This window comes from Salmo salar, chromosome 01 (genome assembly GCF_965601325.2).
Source record: "Salmo salar chromosome 01, fSalSal1, whole genome shotgun sequence".
Classification (NCBI taxonomy): Eukaryota; Metazoa; Chordata; class Actinopteri; order Salmoniformes; family Salmonidae; genus Salmo; species Salmo salar.
This window is the reverse complement of record NC_138291.1, coordinates 176,236,681-176,258,133: the sequence shown is the minus strand read 5'-3', so window position 1 is coordinate 176,258,133 and position 21,453 is coordinate 176,236,681. Positions and strand designations below refer to the sequence as shown.

At 45.1% G+C, this 21,453-nt stretch overlaps 1 protein-coding gene and 1 non-coding gene across 2 annotated transcripts in view; one reads left to right on the top strand and one right to left on the bottom strand.

Annotated features, from left to right (window-relative positions):
- LOC106571837 (A disintegrin and metalloproteinase with thrombospondin motifs 19) overlaps positions 1–21,453 on the top strand; it is a 119,655-nt gene that overhangs the window by 66,118 nt on the left and 32,084 nt on the right. Inside the window, exons 15-18 of the mRNA XM_014145308.3 lie at positions 2,201–2,321; positions 4,900–4,980; positions 15,480–15,637; positions 19,168–19,336. Of these exons, the coding sequence (XP_014000783.1) occupies positions 2,201–2,321; positions 4,900–4,980; positions 15,480–15,637; positions 19,168–19,336 (529 nt within the window). The remainder of the gene's footprint in view (positions 1–2,200; positions 2,322–4,899; positions 4,981–15,479; positions 15,638–19,167; positions 19,337–21,453) is intronic.
- On the bottom strand, positions 3,861–3,937 carry trnaa-agc (transfer RNA alanine (anticodon AGC)). The gene has a single exon. It is a non-coding gene; the product is annotated as a tRNA-Ala (tRNA).

Below are 21,453 nucleotides of genomic sequence, written 5' to 3'. Positions count from 1 at the left end.
GTAGACAGTAGTATGTAGACAGTAGTATGTAGACAGTAGATTTGTAGATAGTAGTATGTAGACAGTAGTGTGTAGACAGTAGTATGTAGACAGTAGTGAGTAGACAGTAGTATGTAGACAGTAGTGAGTAGACAGTAGTATGTAGACAGTAGTATGTAGACAGTAGTATGTAGACAGTAGTATGTAGACAGTAGTATGTAGACAGTAGTGAGTAGACAGTAGTATGTAGACAGTAGTGAGTAGACAGTAGTATGTAGACAGTAGTATGTAGACAGTAGTATGTAGACAGTAGTATGTAGACAGTAGTGTGTAGACAGTAGTATGTAGACAGTAGTATGTAGACAGTAGTGAGTAGACAGTAGTATGTAGACAGTAGTGAGTAGACAGTAGTATGTAGACAGTAGTATGTAGACAGTAGTATGTAGACAGTAGTGTGTAGACAGTAGTATGTAGACAGTAGTATGTAGACAGTATATTTTAGACAGTAGTATGTAGACAGTAGTATGTAGACAGTAGTGTGTAGACAGTAGTATGTAGACAGTAGTGTGTAGACAGTAGTATGTAGACAGTAGATTTTAGACAGTAGTATGTAGACAGTAGTATGTAGACAGTAGTATGTAGACAGTAGTATGCAGACAGTAGTACGTAGACAGTAGTATGTATGTAGACAGTATATTTTAGACAGTAGTATGTAGACAGTAGTATGTAGACAGTAGTGTGTAGACAGTAGTATGTAGACAGTAGTGTGTAGACAGTAGTATGTAGACAGTAGTATGTAGACAGTAGTGTGTAGACAGTAGTGATGTAGACAGTAGTATGTAGACAGTAGTATGTAGACAGTAGTATGTAGACAGTAGTATGTAGACAGTAGATTTTAGATAGTAGTATGTAGACAGTAGTGTGTAGACAGTAGTATGTAGACAGTAGTGAGTAGACAGTAGTATGTAGACAGTAGTGAGTAGACAGTAGTATGTAGACAGTAGTATGTAGACAGTAGTATGTAGACAGTAGTATGTAGACAGTAGTGAGTAGACAGTAGTATGTAGACAGTAGTGAGTAGACAGTAGTATGTAGACAGTAGTATGTAGACAGTAGTATGTAGACAGTAGTATGTAGACAGTAGTGTGTAGACAGTAGTATGTAGACAGTAGTATGTAGACAGTAGTATATAGACAGTAGTATGTAGACAGTATATTTTAGACAGTAGTATGTAGACAGTAGTATGTAGACAGTAGTGTGTAGACAGTAGTATGTAGACAGTAGTGTGTAGACAGTAGTATGTAGACAGTAGATTTTAGACAGTAGTATGTAGACAGTAGTATGTAGACAGTAGTATGTAGACAGTAGTATGCAGACAGTAGTACGTAGACAGTAGTATGTATGTAGACAGTATATTTTAGACAGTAGTATGTAGACAGTAGTGTGTAGACAGTAGTATGTAGACAGTAGTATGTAGACAGTAGTGTGTAGACAGTAGTATGTAGACAGTAGATTTTAGACAGTAGTATGTAGACAGTAGTATGTAGACAGTAGTATGCAGACAGTAGTACGTAGACAATAGTATGTATGTAGACAGTAGTATGTAGACAGTAGTATGTAGACAGTAGTGTGTAGACAGTAGTATGTAGACAGTAGTGTGTAGACAGTAGTATGTAGACAGTAGATTTTAGACAGTAGTATGTAGACAGTAGTATGTAGACAGTAGTATGCAGACAGTAGTACGTAGACAGTAGTATGTAGACAGTAGTATGTAGACAGTAGTATGTAGACAGTAGTATGTAGACAGTAGTATGTAGACAGTAGTGTGTAGACAGTAGTATGTAGACAGTAGTATGTAGACAGTAGTATGTAGACAGTAGTGAGTAGACAGTAGTATGTAGACAGTAGTGAGTAGACAGTAGTACGTAGACAGTAGTATGTATGTAGACATAATGAATGTCAAGTCCAGTTTTACTGAATGTTTCTGCATATTGTTCTCCAAAGCACCCGGACTAGACTGTCAATCAACAGTCGATCAAACCTTTTTTTAAACCACCATCACTGCCCTACCCCCCCCCCCCCCCCCCCCCCCGCGTCCGTCCGTCCGTCCCCCCCCCCCCGTCATCAGAGGACAACATTATTTTCAGCTTTATTTCCGTTTAACTGTATTATCTACAATGTGAGAATGTTGTAAACCTGAGGTGTCTGTGTTGTTGTCTAGAAAGTGGGATGTGACAGGATCCTGAGTTCGATGGCAAGAGAGGACCACTGTGGGATGTGTAACGGCAATGGCAAGTCTTGTAAGGTCATCAAGGGGGACTTCAACCACACCAAAGGAGCAGGTACCGTACCGTCAGTACCCTCACTAACCCCCTCACTAACCCCCTCACTAACCCCCTCACTAACCCCCCCCACTAACCCCCTCACTAACCCCTCACTAACCCCTCACTACCCCCTCACTAACCCCCTCACTACCCCCTCACTAACCCCTCACTAACCCCTCACTAACCCCCTCACTAACCCCCTCACTAACCCCCCCCACTAACCCCCTCACTAACCCCTCACTAACCCCTCACTACCCCCTCACTAACCCCCTCACTACCCCCTCACTAACCCCTCACTAACCCCCCCACTAACCCCCTCACTAACCCCTCACTAACCCCTCACTACCCCCTCACTAACCCCCTCACTACCCCCTCACTAACCCCCTCACTACCCCCTCACTACCCCTTCACTAACCCCCTCACTAACCCCTCACTACCCCCTCACTAACCCCCTCACTACCCCCTCACTAACCCCCTCACTAACCCCCTCACTAAACCCCTCACTAACCCCCTCAGTAGGTGTATGTATTTTAACACTATATAAACGAGTCATCTCACAGTGTTTGTGATCGTACCCTGATGAAGACAGCTTGGCTGTAGAAACGTTGGATATTACATTTTTGCATCTGAGCTCCTAGAGTGTGCGGCTCTCCCTTATTTCCAAGTTTTCTACTCTGCTAGCCAACACCTCGCCTTAATAGGTGTGCGTTTCATTTTGTTCTAGACCGTACCGTCAGTACCCTCACTAACCCCCCTCAGTAGGTGTAGGGCGACCTTGCCACTAGACGCTGATCTTGGGTCAGTTTTGCATTTTCCCCACTAATGGTTAAGGTTAGGATTAGGGGAAGAGGAAGCTGATCAAAGATCTGTACCTAGGGGAATCTTCAAAGTGACTGCAGTAACTGCTGCGTATATTGTAACGTTACCTCTGGCTGCCAATCTCCCTCGGTTTGTTTTAGAGAGTCTCACAGAACTGGACTTTATGTCCTAGCAAGCTGTAGCGCTATTACAGGGAATGTTCTTAATATTTGAATGAAGTGTTGGATTAAACAGTGTTGAATTGCTGTTGATAAACTCCCTAAATGATTTACATCCAAGTTGGATTGAACTTTGATTAAACTTTTATGGATCATTCATCACTTTCTATTGTAGCTTGTTGTTAAAATATATTGGTTGTATGTTTAAGCAATAAGGCCCGAGGGGGTGTGGTATATGGCCAATATACCATGGCTAAGGGCTGTTCTTAAGCACGACGCAACACCTGGACACAGCCCTTAGCAGTGGTATATTGGCCATATGTCACAAACCCCTGAGGTACCTTATTGCTATTATAAACTGGTTACCAACGTAATTAGAGCAGTAAAATAAATGTTTTGTCATACCCGTGGTATACAGTCTGATATACCACAGCTATCAGCCAATCAGCATTCAGGGCTAGAACCACCCAGTTTATAATGCTCTATAATAATTTTTTACATTTAAGTCATTTAGCAGATGCTCTTATCCAGAGTGACTTACAGTAGTGAGAATAAAACATTTTGTATTTCTTCCCTGTACTGGTCCCCCCGTGGGAATTGAACCCACAACCGTGGCATTGCTAGTGTCATGCTCTACCAACTGAGCCACATGGTACCAGTATGGGAAAAAGTAATGACATTATTACTACTACCAATAAAGGTTTACCACAGCCCAAGGAGAGAGCGAGAGAAAAGAGGAAGGAAATACAGCTCTTCACACGGGGTTCGATTATTAAAACTCATCATTATTCACAAGAGATAGAGTTAAGTATTCATATCAAGCGTATCAGTCAAACTGGATGTGTATATCTCGCGTCACAAACAGACAGTTTTTTAGTTAAGTCATTCATTACTTGGAGAGTTATTTTCTGCTCCAAAAAAAAAAAAAAAAAAAGGACCCAGCGTTTCCTCCACGGACCCTGAATCAGCACTAAGCTGTGTCTTAAAAACTGGACAACGTTTACAAATCACCCTTTTGAATACTACTTCAAAGCAAGTTCAGATACCACAGCGACAATGTCAACATCCGTGTGATGGATGGCTATGGCTCGGCAACGGTGAGGAACACCATCTCGACCTTGACCGGATCTCATTCATACGTACTCAAGCTCCCCGGACCACGCCTGGCTAACTGTGACCATCAGTTAGGTAGCAGGGGGACCTCACACATAGATCCATTCATGGCCTGTGATCCCGAGCGCAGGGGGTAGAGACACACATAAACACACAGTACAGTAATGTAGCTCTTCCAGTCAACCCGTCTGGCTCTCTTAGAAGTGAAGTGACTGAACTGTACGTTACGTGTACACATGATACTAGTGAGCTAGATAGTTCTAGTGCAGGCATGGACCCAACAACCGTACAGTTACATCCCCACACACTACCCCCTCTCTCTTTCTCTCTCTCTACCTCTCTCTTTATCTCTCTCTCTCTCTCTCTCTCCACCTCTTTCCCCTCAGGCTATGTGGAAGCTGTGATCATCCCCACCCCCTACCCCCTCTCTCTTTCTCTCTCTCTACCTCTCTACCTCTCTCTCTCTCTCTCTCTCTCTCTCACTCTCTCCACCTCTTTCCCCTCAGGCTATGTGGAAGCTGTGATCATCCCCAAAGGGGCCAGGAGAATCAGAGTGGTGGAGGAAAAGCCTGCACAGAGTTATTTGGGTAAGATACAAAGCAGGGTGATACAGTGAATCTAGCAGTAGTCGTTTGTATGTCAGTAGTCGTTTGTAGTATAGTGCCCTAATGACTTTAAATAGAACACTTTCCATAGCAGGTGTCTCAAACTCATTTTGCCTGGGAAGCACATTTTCTCTTCAGCGAAGTCCAGAGGGCCGCACTGCAATTGATGTAGGCTATATATCCCTATGGCCACCTCATCGGCCACCTCATCGGCCACCTCATCAGCCAGTTCATCCAGCTTTACAGAGAATGCATCGACTCCCACAGCTCTAGCATTCACATCCACCGAGAGAACACTCCTCTCAATCCACTTGGCCCGTTCAAGTCACTGCTCTTGGATCAGTCCTTCCCCATCTTAAGAGAGAGAACACTTAAGCCGGGCGTACACTCCACGACTTTGGCCCCGATTTAGCTGTCCAAGACAAGTTTTTTGAGATCGTAGACAAAATCCCCATGACGTTGCCTACTTGGGGGTACGGTCATCACCAACGCTTGTTTAATGTGAGCAGGTCAGAGACCCAATCTGAGGGTCCCGTCTTTGAGTCATCCCAGAGGTCCCGTTATTTTCAAACATGTGTGATTTTATTGGTACAAATACTGCAATGCTCTTGTAGTGTGAGATGTGCAGCGTCAAGTTTTGAGAAAGGTGATCGGCAATAGCCAATGAGAGAAGAAGCCAGTGAGATGATGACGTTCTATCGCATCACCCAGAATGTGGAGACTCCAATGATGTATATAAACCATGGATTGCTGATGCTATGTATTAGCCAATGAGAGGCTTTGAAGCCACCGGGGGACAGTGACATCAGTACTTAAAAAGAAAATGATGCTTTAAAGTAAAAATGTTTTTGTATACGTTTTATTTCTTTATGTTTAGCTCACATAATATAATTTTAAAGTATCCATCAAGGTGTCTGTAATAGAATAAACATGGTCAAACCAATGTAGACATTAATACATGCATTTCTCTAGCTGGCAAAATATTTTTTCACAACGTTGAGGGAGGGCCAAGCTGGATGTGCGTTGGCTTCAAAACAGCGCCCCCTATTAGGTATCTAGTGTATATATAAATCACCGGTAGACTCTCGAGCAGGAGTGATGACTACTACTAGCCTACTAGTATGCTTACTCTGAAGTTCACAAGCAATGTTATTAAATTCCAAATGTATTGAAGCTGCTTTGAGCCACAGCTCGTTATAGCTACACAATCTAATCACATCATTGTTTTCACGAGACAGCATGGTTTCCAGAATCCTCACGACCAACTGCAGAACCTGGAGTGTTTGACCCCCGTCTGCCAGAATGTTTAGTGTGTACACGACTACGTTGGGAAGACGAAAACGGAATGAAAGATGTTTGTTTAATGTGATAGGCTCAGCGATGTTAGGCTTTTGAAAGTCGTGTAGTGTACACCTGGTATTACTCCCCCAGCTCCTTCACGTCTATACAGAGATCCCCCCTCTCATCTTTCATGTGCCCAGTCCACTGCTCTTAGATAAGTCCTTCCCCCAGCTTTCGAGTCTCACTAACTTCCTGATCTCCTCCACATTTCCTCTCATCTTTCACGTGCCCAATCCACTGCTCTCAGATTAGTCCTTCAGCCAGCTTTAGTGAGAGAGCATTAGTTCCCCAGCTCCACACATCTCCTCTCATCTCTCATATGGCTGTCTTTCAGATGTCTCTGTTTCAGATGACTCCTAGTGCAACCACACAACACAGACCCTGCGCTGTAACCATCTGTCTAATGTGTGTCAGCAGACCTGCCTGCTATCAGGGAAGAATCTGTCTCAAATGGCACCCTATTCCCTATGTAGTGCACTACTTATAGCCATTTATAGCTAGCCTGACTGTTTTCCTCCCCTGCCTGCCAGCGTCCTGACTCCTGCCTTTCATGTGATAAGGAGCCACGAGCCGACTCACTTTGAATACACTGAGAGGCTGCTGGGGCAGTCCTCTCTACTTCCCCAGAGTCCCTACTTCCCCCTCCTCTCTACTTCCCCAATGTATCTATTTCCCCAGACTCTCTACTTCCCCCTCCTCTCTACTTCCCCCTCCTCTCTACTTCCCCAGACTCTCTACTTCCCCAGACTCTCTATTTCCCTAGACCCTCTACTTCCCCAGACTCTTAACTTCTCCAGTGTCTCTACTTCCCCAGAGTATCTACTTCCCCAGATCCTCTACTTAGTGTGATGTGCAACGACACGTTTTGAGAAATGTGATCAGCAATAGCCAATGAGAGAAGAAGCTAGTGAGATGATGACATTGTATCGCATCACCCAGAATGTGGAGACTCCAATGATGTATATAAACCATGGATTGCTGATGCTATGTATTAGCCAATGAGAGGCGTTGAAGCCACTGAGGGACAGTGACATTAGTACTTGAAAAAAAATATATGCTTTAAGGAGTCTCCACTTCTCCCTCCTCTCTACTTCCCCCTCCTCTCTACTTCCCCCTCCTCTCTACTTCCCCTTCCTCTCTACTACCCCCTCCTCTCTACTTCCCCCTCCTCTCTACTTCCCCAGAGTCTCTACTTCCCCAGAGTCTCTAATTCCCAGATTCTCTAATTCCCCTCCTCTCTACTTCACCAGAGGCTCTACTTTGTCCTCCTCTCTACTACCCCCTCCTCTCTACTACCCCCTCCTCTCTACTTTCCCCCCTCTCTACTACCCCCTCCTCTCTACTTCTCCCTCCTCTCTACTTCCCCAGTCTCTACTTTGTCCTCCTCTCTACTTCACCAGTCTCTACTACCCCCTCCTCTCTACTACCCCCTCCTCTCTACTACCCCCTCCTCTCTACTTCCCCCTCCTCTCTACTTCCCCCTCCTCTCTACTACCCCCTCCTCTCTACTACCCCCTCCTCTCTACTACCCCCTCCTCTCTACTTCCCCCTCCTCTCTACTTCCCCCTCCTCTCCACTACCCCCTCCTCTCTACTACCCCCTCCTCTCTACTACCCGCTCCTCTCTACTACCCCCTCCTCTCTACTTCCCCCTCCTCTCTACTTCTCCCTCCTCTCCACTACCCCCTCCTCTCTACTTCTCCCTCCTCTCTACTCCACCAGTCTCTACTTCCCCCTCCTCTCTACTCCACCAGTCTCTACTACCCCCTCCTCTCCACTTCTCCCTCCTCTCTACTACCCCCTCCTCTCTACTCCACCAGTCTCTACTTCCCCCTCCTCTCTAATTCCCAGAGTCTCTACTTTGTCCTCCTCTCTACTACCCCCTCCTCTCTACTACCCCCTCCTCTCTACTTTCCCCCCTCTCTACTACCACCTCCTCTCTACTTCTCCCTCCTCTCTACTTCCCCAGAGTCTCTACTTTGTCCTCCTCTCTACTTCCACTCCTCTCTACTTCCCCCTCCTCTCTACTTCCCCCTCCTCTCTACTTCTCCCTCCTCTCCACTACCCCTCCTCTCTACTTCCCCCTCCTCTCTACTTCACCAGTCTCTACCTCCCCCTCCTCTCTACTCCACCAGTCTCTACTACCCCCTCCTCTCTACTACCCCTCCTCTCTACTTCCCCCTCATCTCTACTTCTCCCTCCTCTCTACTCCACCAGTCTCTACTACCCCCTCCTCTCTACTTCCCTATCCTCTCTACTTCCCCCTCCTCTCTACTTCCCCCTCCTCTCTACTTCTCCCTCCTCTCTACTTCCCCCTCCTCTCTACTTCTCCCTCCTCTCTACTCCACCAGTCTCTACTACCCCCTCCTCTCTACTTCCCTATCCTCTCTACTTCCCCCTCCTCTCTACTACCCCCTCCTCTCTACTTCCCCCTCTTCTCTACTTCACCAGAGTCTCTACTTCCCCCACCACCATTCCTCCCTCACTCCCCATTCGCTAAGCCGTCCCTCTCCACCCTCCCAGGATGCCAATCTGCTAAGGAGAAGCCAAATGAGTTCAAACGCATGTAGAGGGAAGAGTGATAAGATTGGACAAGAGGTTACTGTTAGTATTCTGGCGAGTGTGTGTGTGTGGGTGTGTGTGTGGGTGTGTGTGTGTGTGTGTGTGTGTGTGTGTGTGTGTGTGTGTGTGTGTGTGTGTGTGTGTGTGTGTGTGTGTGTGTGTGTGTGTGTGTGTGTGTGTGTGTGTGTGTGTGTGTGTATTTGTGTGGAGAAAATAACACCATTCTACAGTATGTTGTACAATACATTATCAAAGGAGATAAACAAGGTTCATAAACATGCATCAATTGTTGTAAATATATATTGACGTTTCAAATAATTTTGTAAACTCGCCAAGCTCCTAAAGTGAAACTTCCCCATAAACTGAATACAAACATGTCTAAGATGAAGGCCCAACAGCTAAACATGTCTAAGATGAAGGCCCAACAGCTAAACATGTCTAAGATGAAGGCCCAACAGCTAAACATGTCTAAGATGAAGCCCCAACAGCTAAACATGTCTAAGATGAAGGCCTCACAGCTAAACATGTCTCAGATGAAGGCCCAACAGCTAAACATGTCTAAGATGAAGGCCCCAACAGCTAAACATGTCTAAGATGAAGGCCCAACAGCTAAACATGTCTAAGATGAAGGCCCAACAGCTAAACATGTCTAAGATGAAGGCCTCACAGCTAAACATGTCTAAGATGAAGGCCTAACAGCTAAACATGTCTCAGATGAAGCCCCAACAGCTAAACATGTCTAAGATGAAGGCCTCAACAGCTAAACATGTCTAAGATGAAGGCCCAACAGCTAAACATGTCTAAGATGAAGGCCCAACAGCTAAACATGTCTAAGATGAAGGCCCAACAGCTAAACATGTCTAAGATGAAGGCCTCACAGCTAAACATGTCTAAGATGAAGGCCCAACAGCTAAACATGTCTAAGATGAAGGCCCAACAGCTAAACATGTCTAAGATGAAGGCCCAACAGCTAAACATGTCTAAGATGAAGGCCCAACAGCTAAACATGTCTAAGATGAAGGCCCAACAGCTAAACATGTCTAAGATGAAGGCCTCACAGCTAAACATGTCTAAGATGAAGGCCCAACAGCTAAACATGTCTAAGATGAAGGCCCAACAGCTAAACATGTCTAAGATGAAGGCCCAACAGCTAAACATGTCTAAGATGAAGGCCCAACAGCTAAACATGTCTCAGATGAAGGCCCAACAGCGAAACATGTCTAAGATGAAGCCCCAACAGCTAAACATGTCTAAGATGAAGGCCCAACAGCTAAACATGTCTAAGATGAAGGCCCAACAGCTAAACATGTCTAAGATGAAGGCCCAACAGCTAAACATGTCTAAGATGAAGGCCCAACAGCTAAACATGTCTAAGATGAAGGCCCAACAGCTAAACATGTCTAAGATGAAGGCCTCACAGCTAAACATGTCTAAGATGAAGGCCCAACAGCTAAACATGTCTAAGATGAAGGCCCAACAGCTAAACATGTCTAAGATGAAGGCCCAACAGCTAAACATGTCTAAGATGAAGGCCCACAGCTAAACATGTCTAAGATGAAGGCCCAACAGCTAAACATGTCTAAGATGAAGGCCTCAACAGCTAAACATGTCTAAGATGAAGGCCCAACAGCTAAACATGTCTAAGATGAAGGCCCAACAGCTAAACATGTCTAAGATGAAGGCCTCACAGCTAAACATGTCTAAGATGAAGGCCTCACAGCTAAACATGTCTAAGATGAAGGCCTCACAGCTAAACATGTCTAAGATGAAGGTCCAACAGCTAAACATGTCTAAGATGAAGGCCCAACAGCTAAACATGTCTAAGATGAAGGCCCAACAGCTAAACATGTCTAAGATGAAGGCCCAACAGCTAAACATGTCTAAGATGAAGGCCTCACAGCTAAACATGTCTAAGATGAAGGCCCAACAGCTAAACATGTCTAAGATGAAGGCCCAACAGCTAAACATGTCTAAGATGAAGGCCCAACAGCTAAACATGTCTCAGATGAAGGCCTCACAGCTAAACATGTCTAAGATGAAGGCCCAACAGCTAAACATGTCTAAGATGAAGGCCTCACAGCTAAACATGTCTAAGATGAAGGCCCAACAGCTAAACATGTCTAAGATGAAGGCCCAACAGCTAAACATGTCTAAGATGAAGGCCCAACAGCTAAACATGTCTCAGATGAAGGCCCAACAGCTAAACATGTCTAAGATGAAGGCCTCACAGCTAAACATGTCTAAGATGAAGGCCCAACAGCTAAACATGTCTAAGATGAAGGCCCAACAGCTAAACATGTCTCAGATGAAGGCCCAACAGCTAAACATGTCTAAGATGAAGGCCTCACAGCTAAACATGTCTAAGATGAAGGCCCAACAGCTAAACATGTCTAAGATGAAGGCATCACAGCTAAACATGTCTAAGATGAAGGCCTCACAGCTAAACATGTCTAAGATGAAGCCCCAACAGCTAAACATGTCTAAGATGAAGGCATCACAGCTAAACATGTCTAAGATGAAGGCCTCACAGCTAAACATGTCTAAGATGAAGGCCTCACAGCTAAACATGTCTAAGATGAAGGCCTCACAGCTAAACATGTCTCAGATGAAGGCCCAACAGCTAAACATGTCTAAGATGAAGGCCCAACAGCTAAACATGTCTAAGATGAAGGCCTCACAGCTAAACTTGTCTAAGATGAAGGCCCAACAGCTAAACATGTCTAAGATGAAGGCCCAACAGCTAAACATGTCTAAGATGAAGGCCCAACAGCTAAACATGTCTCAGATGAAGGCCCAACAGCTAAACATGTCTAAGATGAAGGCCCAACAGCTAAACATGTCTCAGATGAAGGCCCAACAGCTAAACATGTCTAAGATGAAGGCATCACAGCTAAACATGTCTAAGATGAAGGCCCAACAGCTAAACATGTCTAAGATGAAGGCATCACAGCTAAACATGTCTAAGATGAAGGCCCAACAGCTAAACATGTCTAAGATGAAGGCCCAACAGCTAAACATGTCTAAGATGAAGGCCTCACAGCTAAACATGTCTAAGATGAAGGCCTCACAGCTAAACATGTCTAAGATGAAGGCCCAACAGCTAAACATGTCTAAGATGAAGGCCCAACAGCTAAACATGTCTAAGATGAAGGCCCAACAGCTAAACATGTCTAAGATGAAGGCCTCACAGCTAAACATGTCTAAGATGAAGGCCCAACAGCTAAACATGTCTAAGATGAAGCCCCAACAGCTAAACATGTCTAAGATGAAGGCCCAACAGCTAAACATGTCTCAGATGAAGGCCCAACAGCTAAACATGTCTAAGATGAAGGCCCAACAGCTAAACATGTCTAAGATGAAGGCCCAACAGCTAAACATGTCTCAGATGAAGGCCCAACAGCTAAACATGTCTAAGATGAAGGCCTCACAGCTAAACATGTCTAAGATGAAGGCCCAACAGCTAAACATGTCTAAGATGAAGGCCCAACAGCTAAACATGTCTCAGATGAAGGCCCAACAGCTAAACATGTCTAAGATGAAGGCCCAACAGCTAAACATGTCTAAGATGAAGGCCCAACAGCTAAACATGTCTAAGATGAAGGCCCAACAGCTAAACATGTCTAAGATGAAGGCCTCACAGCTAAACATGTCTAAGATGAAGGCCCAACAGCTAAACATGTCTAAGATGAAGGCCCCAACAGCTAAACATGTCTAAGATGAAGGCCTCACAGCTAAACATGTCTAAGATGAAGGCCTCACAGCTAAACTTGTCTAAGATGAAGGACTCACAGCTAAACATGTCTAAGATGAAGGCCTCACAGCTAAACATGTCTCAGATGAAGGCCCAACAGCTAAACATGTCTAAGATGAAGGCCCAACAGCTAAACATGTCTAAGATGAAGGCCTCACAGCTAAACTTGTCTAAGATGAAGGCCCAACAGCTAAACATGTCTAAGATGAAGGCCCAACAGCTAAACATGTCTAAGATGAAGGCCCAACAGCTAAACATGTCTCAGATGAAGGCCCAACAGCTAAACATGTCTAAGATGAAGGCCCAACAGCTAAACATGTCTCAGATGAAGGCCCAACAGCTAAACATGTCTAAGATGAAGGCATCACAGCTAAACATGTCTACGATGAAGGCCCAACAGCTAAACATGTCTAAGATGAAGGCATCACAGCTAAACATGTCTAAGATGAAGGCCCAACAGCTAAACATGTCTAAGATGAAGGCCCAACAGCTAAACATGTCTAAGATGAAGGCCTCACAGCTAAACATGTCTAAGATGAAGGCCTCACAGCTAAACATGTCTAAGATGAAGGCCCAACAGCTAAACATGTCTCAGATGAAGGCCCAACAGCTAAACATGTCTAAGATGAAGGCCCAACAGCTAAACATGTCTAAGATGAAGGCCTCACAGCTAAACATGTCTAAGATGAAGCCCCAACAGCTAAACATGTCTAAGATGAAGGCATCACAGCTAAACATGTCTAAGATGAAGGCCTCACAGCTAAACATGTCTAAGATGAAGGCCCAACAGCTAAACATGTCTAAGATGAAGGCCCAACAGCTAAACATGTCTAAGATGAAGGCCTCACAGCTAAACATGTCTAAGATGAAGGCCCAACAGCTAAACATGTCTAAGATGAAGGCCCAACAGCTAAACATGTCTAAGATGAAGGCCTAACAGCTAAACATGTCTAAGATGAAGGCCCAACAGCTAAACATGTCTAAGATGAAGGCCTCACAGCTAAACATGTCTAAGATGAAGGCCTCACAGCTAAACATGTCTAAGATGAAGGCCCAACAGCTAAACATGTCTAAGATGAAGGCCCAACAGCTAAACATGTCTAAGATGAAGGCCTCACAGCTAAACATGTCTAAGATGAAGGCCCAACAGCTAAACATGTCTAAGATGAAGGCCCAACAGCTAAACATGTCTCAGATGAAGGCCTCACAGCTAAACATGTCTAAGATGAAGGCCCAACAGCTAAACATGTCTAAGATGAAGGCCCAACAGCTAAACATGTCTCAGATGAAGGCCTCACAGCTAAACATGTCTAAGATGAAGGCCTCACAGCTAAACATGTCTAAGATGAAGGCCTCACAGCTAAACATGTCTAAGATGAAGGCCCAACAGCTAAACATGTCTAAGATGAAGGCCCAACAGCTAAACATGTCTAAGATGAAGGCCCAACAGCTAAACATGTCTAAGATGAAGGCCCAACAGCTAAACATGTCTCAGATGAAGGCCCAACAGCTAAACATGTCTAAGATGAAGGCCTCACAGCTAAACATGTCCAAGATGAAGGCCTCACAGCTAAACATGTCTAAGATGAAGGCCCAACAGCTAAACATGTCTAAGATGAAGGCCTCACAGCTAAACATGTCTAAGATGAAGGCCTCACAGCTAAACATGTCTAAGATGAAGGCCCAACAGCTAAACATGTCTAAGATGAAGGCCTCACAGCTAAACATGTCTAAGATGAAGGCCCAACAGCTAAACATGTCTAAGATGAAGGCCCAACAGCTAAACATGTCTAAGATGAAGGCCCAACAGCTAAACATGTCTAAGATGAAGGCCCAACAGCTAAACATGTCTAAGATGAAGGCCCAACAGCTAAACATGTCTAAGATGAAGGCCTCACAGCTAAACATGTCTAAGATGAAGGCCCAACAGCTAAACATGTCTAAGATGAAGCCCCAACAGCTAAACATGTCTAAGATGAAGGCCTCACAGCTAAACATGTCTAAGATGAAGGCCCAACAGCTAAACATGTCTAAGATGAAGGCCCAACAGCTAAACATGTCTCAGATGAAGGCCCAACAGCTAAACATGTCTAAGATGAAGGCCCAACAGCTAAACATGTCTAAGATGAAGGCCCAACAGCTAAACATGTCTAAGATGAAGGCCCAACAGCTAAACATGTCTAAGATGAAGGCCTCACAGCTAAACATGTCTAAGATGAAGGCCCAACAGCTAAACATGTCTAAGATGAAGGCCCAACAGCTAAACATGTCTAAGATGAAGGCCCAACAGCTAAACATGTCTAAGATGAAGGCCCAACAGCTAAACATGTCTAAGATGAAGGCCCAACAGCTAAACATGTCTCAGATGAAGGCCCAACAGCTAAACATGTCTCAGATGAAGGCCCAACAGCTAAACATGTCTAAGATGAAGGCCTCACAGCTAAACATGTCTAAGATGAAGGCCCAACAGCTAAACATGTCTAAGATGAAGGCCCAACAGCTAAACATGTCTAAGATGAAGGCCCAACAGCTAAACATGTCTAAGATGAAGGCCTCACAGCTAAGTGGTAAACAGAACTTTGGCCAGACTGCTGCCTTGTATTTTTCCTCCCTCACAGTATCAACAACATCCGTCCACAGAGTGGGTACAAGTTACATGTGCATCAAAACACTGGAAACATCCCAAAATGGCACTCAATTCACTATATAGTGGACTACATTTAACCAGAGCCCATAGGTTACTATCTAGGGAATAGGGTGCCATTTGGGACTGTAACCATTTAAGTCCCAAATGATCTCTGCTGCATTTCCTTGTTTACTTTCTGCAGCACTCAAAGACACAAACAAGCATTCCATCAACAGCGACTGGAAGATAGACCGCCCAGGAGCCTTCAACATGGCGGGCACCACCGTTCACTACGTCCGGAGAGGATTGTGGGAGAAAATGTCAGCCAGAGGTCCCACTACCTCCCCGCTGCATCTCATGGTGAATGACTTCCTTATTTCCTTATGTCTCTGTAAACCTGGGTTCAAATACTATTTGGAATCTTTGAACCTACTTTCAGCGTTTGCTTTAGTCTGCCTGGAGTGGCTCAGTTGGTAGCGCAATGGCACTTGCAATGTCAGGGTTGTGGGTTCGATTCCCTCGGGGCCATTAGTATCAATGGAGAATGTATGCACTCACAACTGTAAGTTGCTCTGGATAAGAGTCTGCTGATGTGCAGGGTTTTCACTTATGGGACTTTTCAGTTGGTTCCATTACAACAAGCAAGCTCAATGAAGCACATCATTTTTAAGTGATTTCAGATTATACTTGAACCCAGGGCTGCTCTGTGGGTTTACATCCATTGGTGGTCACATCCCCTAGTCCTGAGGTGCTACCAGGGCTATGCAGCATTTCATTATTGTGGTCATGTCCCCTAGTCCTGAGGTGCTACCAGGGCTATGCAGCATTTCATTATTGTGGTCACATCCCCTAGTCCTGAGGTGCTACCAGGGCTATGCAGCATTTCATTATTGTGGTCATGTCCCCTAGTCCTGAGGTGCTACCAGGGCTATGCAGCATTTCATTATTGTGGTCACGTCCCCTAGTCCTGAGGTGCTACCAGGGCTATGCAGCATTTCATTATTGTGGTCACGTCCCCTAGTCCTGAGGTGCTACCAGGGCTATGCAGCATTTCATTATTGTGGTCATGTCCCCTAGTCCTGAGGTACTACCAGGGCTATGCAGCATTTCATTATTGTGGTCATGTCCACTAGTCCTGAGGTGCTACCAGGGCTATGCAGTTTCATTATTGTGGTCACATCCCCTAGTCCTGAGGTACTACCAGGGCTATGCAGCATTTCATTATTGTGGTCACGTCCCCTAGTCCTGAGGTGCTACCAGGGCTATGCAGGCTTTTGTTCCAGCCCAGCACTAAAACACCAGATCCAACTAATCAACTAATCATCAAGGCCTTGATTCAAGTTTTCAGTGCTGAGCTGGAATAAAAGACTGCTTACCTTGTAGCTTTTTCTGACTGATGTAGTAGGTGACGTCTGAACTCACGAACCCTTTATGATCTCATCATATATAACGGTTTGTTATTACACTGCTGTACAACAGACACTACACTGCTGTACAACAGACACTACACTGCCGTACAACAGACACTACACTGCCGTACAATAGACATTACACTGCCGTACAACAGACACTACACTGCCGTAAACTACACTGCCGTACAACAGACATTAAACTGCCGTAAACTACACTGCCGTACAACAGACACTACACTGCCGTACAACAGATATTACACTGCCGTGCAACAGACATTAAACTGCCGTAAACTACACTGCCGTACAACAGACACTACACTGCCGTACATCAGACACTACACTGCCGTACAACAGACATTACACTGCCGTACAACAGACATTACACTGCCGCACAACAGACATTACACTGCCGTACAACAGACATTACACTGCCGTACAACAGACACTACACTGCCGTACAACAGACACTACACTGCCGTACAACAGACACTACACTGCCGTACAACAGACATTACACTGCCGTACAACAGACACTACACTGCCGTACAACAGACACTACACTGCCGTAAACTACACTGCCGTACAACAGACACTACACTGCCGTAAACTACACTGCCGTACAACAGACACTACACTGCCGTACAACAGACACTACACTGCCGTACAACAGACACTACACTGCCGTAAACTACACTGCCGTACAACAGACACTACACTGCCGTACAACAGACATTAAACTGCTGTACAACAGACACTACACTGCCGTACAATAGACATTACACTGCCGTACAACAGACACTACACTGCCGTACAACAGACACTACACTGCCGTACAACAGACACTACACTGCCGTACAACAGACACTACACTGCCGTACAACAGACACTACACTGCCGTACAACAGACAGTAAGTACACTGCTGTAAACAGACATTACACTGCCGTACAACAGACAGTAAGTACACTGCTGTAAACAGACAGTACACTGCTGTACAACAGACATTACACTGCCGTACAACAGACAAAGCAGTAAACATGTCTAATGGAACTACGGAATTTCTGGTGGTACTATATCCACAGGCGGAAGCGCACACCCCATATGTCAGGTCAGGTTGTGAGTTGGCCTGTGACCAGCCTGGCAGCCTGAGCGCAGACGCGATTATTGATTGAGGATATGATTGACTGCACGGCTGCCGTTATTAGCTGGCTGCGGCTAGCGACAGCTCTGTCATGGCTGAGATTAGGGTTATAATTTGAATAGGATTAGCCTCCTGACAACTACTAATGAGATTATGTTAACAGGGGGAGTGGAGGGGTGTGCATCATGATAAATCGGGTCCCACACAGTGGTTTCATGAAGTAATAAATGTTAATTGATAACAGTAGTGTGTGGGCGGCAATATGATATCAAATCAATATGATATCAAATCAATATGATATCAAATCAATATGATATCAAATCAATTTGATATCAAATCAATATGATATCAAATCAATATGATATCAAATCATGTCTCAGTGGTTTTGGAAAGTGTCTCTTTAAAAACAGTTGTTTGTTTCTTCTCTATTTTGGAAATTAAATGTATGTTTATGTATATTAAGTTTTATTTCAATGTATTTACGGAGGAAGTAGCCTTTTGAGAAGCTATCCAGTGTTTGTGTACTTTGAAGATTAGTCGAAGACCAAGGCTCAAATAAATAACAAATAAGTATTTTTTCTAAAACAATCCCTAGTCCCAAACCCTTAGTCCCTAACCCTTAGTCCCTAACCCCTAGTCCCTAACCCTTTGTCCCTAACCCCTAGTCTCTAATCCTTAGTCCCTAACCCTTAGTCCCTAACTCCTAGTCCCTAACCCCTAATCCCTAACCCCTAGTCCCAAACCCCTAGTCCCAAACCCCTAGTCCCTAACCCCTAGTCCCAAACCCCTAGTCCCTAACTCCTAGTCCCAAACCCCTAGTTTCTTACCCCTAGCCAGGGATACTCAAATCTGGACCTCGAGTCCAGTTCCAAATCTGATTTGAATATTTTACCTGGTAGTTAATTGTACTCACATGGTATCCCAGGTTTAAACCAGTCCCTTACTAAATTGCAAGAATGAAAATCAGTGTGGAACTGAACTCGAGGTCCAGATTCGTGTATCCCTGGACACGTCCTGTAAATCTGGAATATGGTCGTAGCTCCACCTTGCCCTCCACATTGATAGGCTAGTTGGAATTTTCACAATGTCATGTTTACCTATTAAATTATTTTCAGTCCACATGCCTAGGGTGTAATAGGGGCTGTGGTTTGTTACTGGAATTGGTTGACTGAATCCACAACCTTGAGGCAATAACGTCAAACATTAGACACATTTTAGACAAACGTTGAACTCTTATCCCCCTAATCCAGGTGCTGCTGTTTTTAAACTTCAGGCAATAACGTCAAACATTAGACAAACATTACTCAAACGTTGACCTTATATTATCCGCCTGACCCAGGTGCTGCTGTTCAATGAGCAGAACCATGGCATCCATTACGAGTACACCATCCCCACAGAGGCTAACATGGAACCCCAGGGGGGATTAGGACCGGGGGCCCAGCCCAGCGAACCCCTCTTCATGTGGACCCACTCTGGCTGGGAGGACTGCCATGCCGTGTGTGGAGGAGGTAGGACCACCAACACAACCCATTAACATTCAGCAGTAGGAGGTAGGACCACCAACACAACCCATTAACATTCAGCAGTAGGAGGTAGGACCACCAACACAACCCATTAACATTCAGCAGTAGGAGGTAGGACCACCAACACAACCCATTGACATTCAGCAGTAGGAGGTAGGACCACCAACACAACCCATTAACATTCAGCAGTAGGAGGTAGGACCACCAACACAACCCATTAACATCCAGCAGTAGGAGGTAGGACCACCAACACAACCCATTAACATTCAGCAGTAGGAGGTAGGACCACCAACACAACCCATTGACATCCAGCAGTAGGAGGTAGGACCACCAACACACCCCATTGACATTCAGCAGTAGGAGGTAGGACCACCGACACAACCCATTAACATTCAGCAGTAGGAGGTAGGACCACCAACACAACCCATTGACATTCAGCAGTAGTAGGTAGGACCACCAACACAACCCATTGACATCCAGCAGTAGGAGGTAGGACCACCAACACAACCCATTAACATTCAGCAGTAGGAGGTAGGACCACCAACACAACCCATTAACATCCAGCAGTAGGAGGTAGGACCACCAACACAACCCATTGACATTCAGCAGTAGGAGGTAGGACCACCAACACAACCCATTGACATCCAGCAGTAGGAGGTAGGACCACCAACACAACCCATTGACATTCAGCAGTAGGAGGTAGGACCACCAACACACCCCATTAACATCCAGCAGTAGGAGGTAGGACCACCAACACACCCCATTAACATTCAGCAGTAGGAGGTAGGACCACCAACACAACCCATTGACATTCAGCAGTAGGAGGTAGGACCACCAACACAACCCATTGACATCCAGCAGTAGGAGGTAGGACCACCAACACAACCCATTGACATTCAGCAGTAGGAGGTAGGACCACCAACACAACCCATTAACATCCAGCAGTAGGAGGTAGGACCACCAACACAACCCATTAACATTCAGCAGTAGGAGGTAGGACCACCGACACAACCCATTGACATTCAGCAGTAGGAGGTAGGACCACCAACACAACCCATTAACATTCAGCAGTAGGAGGTAGGACCACCAACACAACCCATTGACATTCAGCAGTAGGAGGTAGGACCACCGACACAACCCATTAACATTCAGCAGTAGGAGGTAGGACCACCAACACAACCCATTGACATTCAGCAGTAGGAGGTAGGACCACCGACACAACCCATTAACATTCAGCAGTAGGAGGTAGGACCACCAACACAACCCATTGACATTCAGCAGTAGGAGGTAGGACCACCAACACAACCCATTAACATCCAGCAGTAGGAGGTAGGACCACCAACACAACCCATTAACATTCAGCAGTAGGAGGTAGGACCACCAACACAACCCATTAACATTCAGCAGTAGGAGGTAGGACCACCAACACAACCCATTAACATTCAGCAGTAGGAGGTAGGACCACCAACACAACCCATTGACATGTAGGTTAAGATGAGTTATTAGCTAGATGAGAAACAGAGGGTGGGACAGGTTAAGATGAGTTATTAGCTAGATGAGAAACAGAGGGTGGGACAGGTTTAGAGGAGTTATTAGCTAGATGAGAAACAAAGGCTGGGACAGGTTAAGATGAGTTATTAGCTAGATGAGAAACAGAGGGTGGGACAGGTTAAGATGAGTTATTAGCTAGATGAGAAACAGAGGGTGGGACAGGTTAAGATGAGTTATTAGCTAGATGAGAAACAGAGGCTGGGACAGGTTAAGATGAGTTATTAGCTAGATGAGAAACAGAGGGTGGGACAGGTTAAGATGAGTTATTAGCTAGATGAGAAACAGAGGGTGGGACAGGTTAAGAGGAGTTATTAGCTAGATGAGAAACAGAGGGTGGGACAGGTTAAGATGAGTTATTAGCTAGATGAGAAACAGAGGTTGGGACAGGTTAGGATGAGTTATTAGCTAGATGAGAAACAGAGGCTGGGACAGGTTAAGATGAGTTATTAGCTAGATGAGAAACAGAGGGTGGGACAGGTTAAGAGGAGTTATTAGCTAGATGAGAAACAGAGGCTGGGACAGGTTAAGATGAGTTATTAGCTAGATGAGAA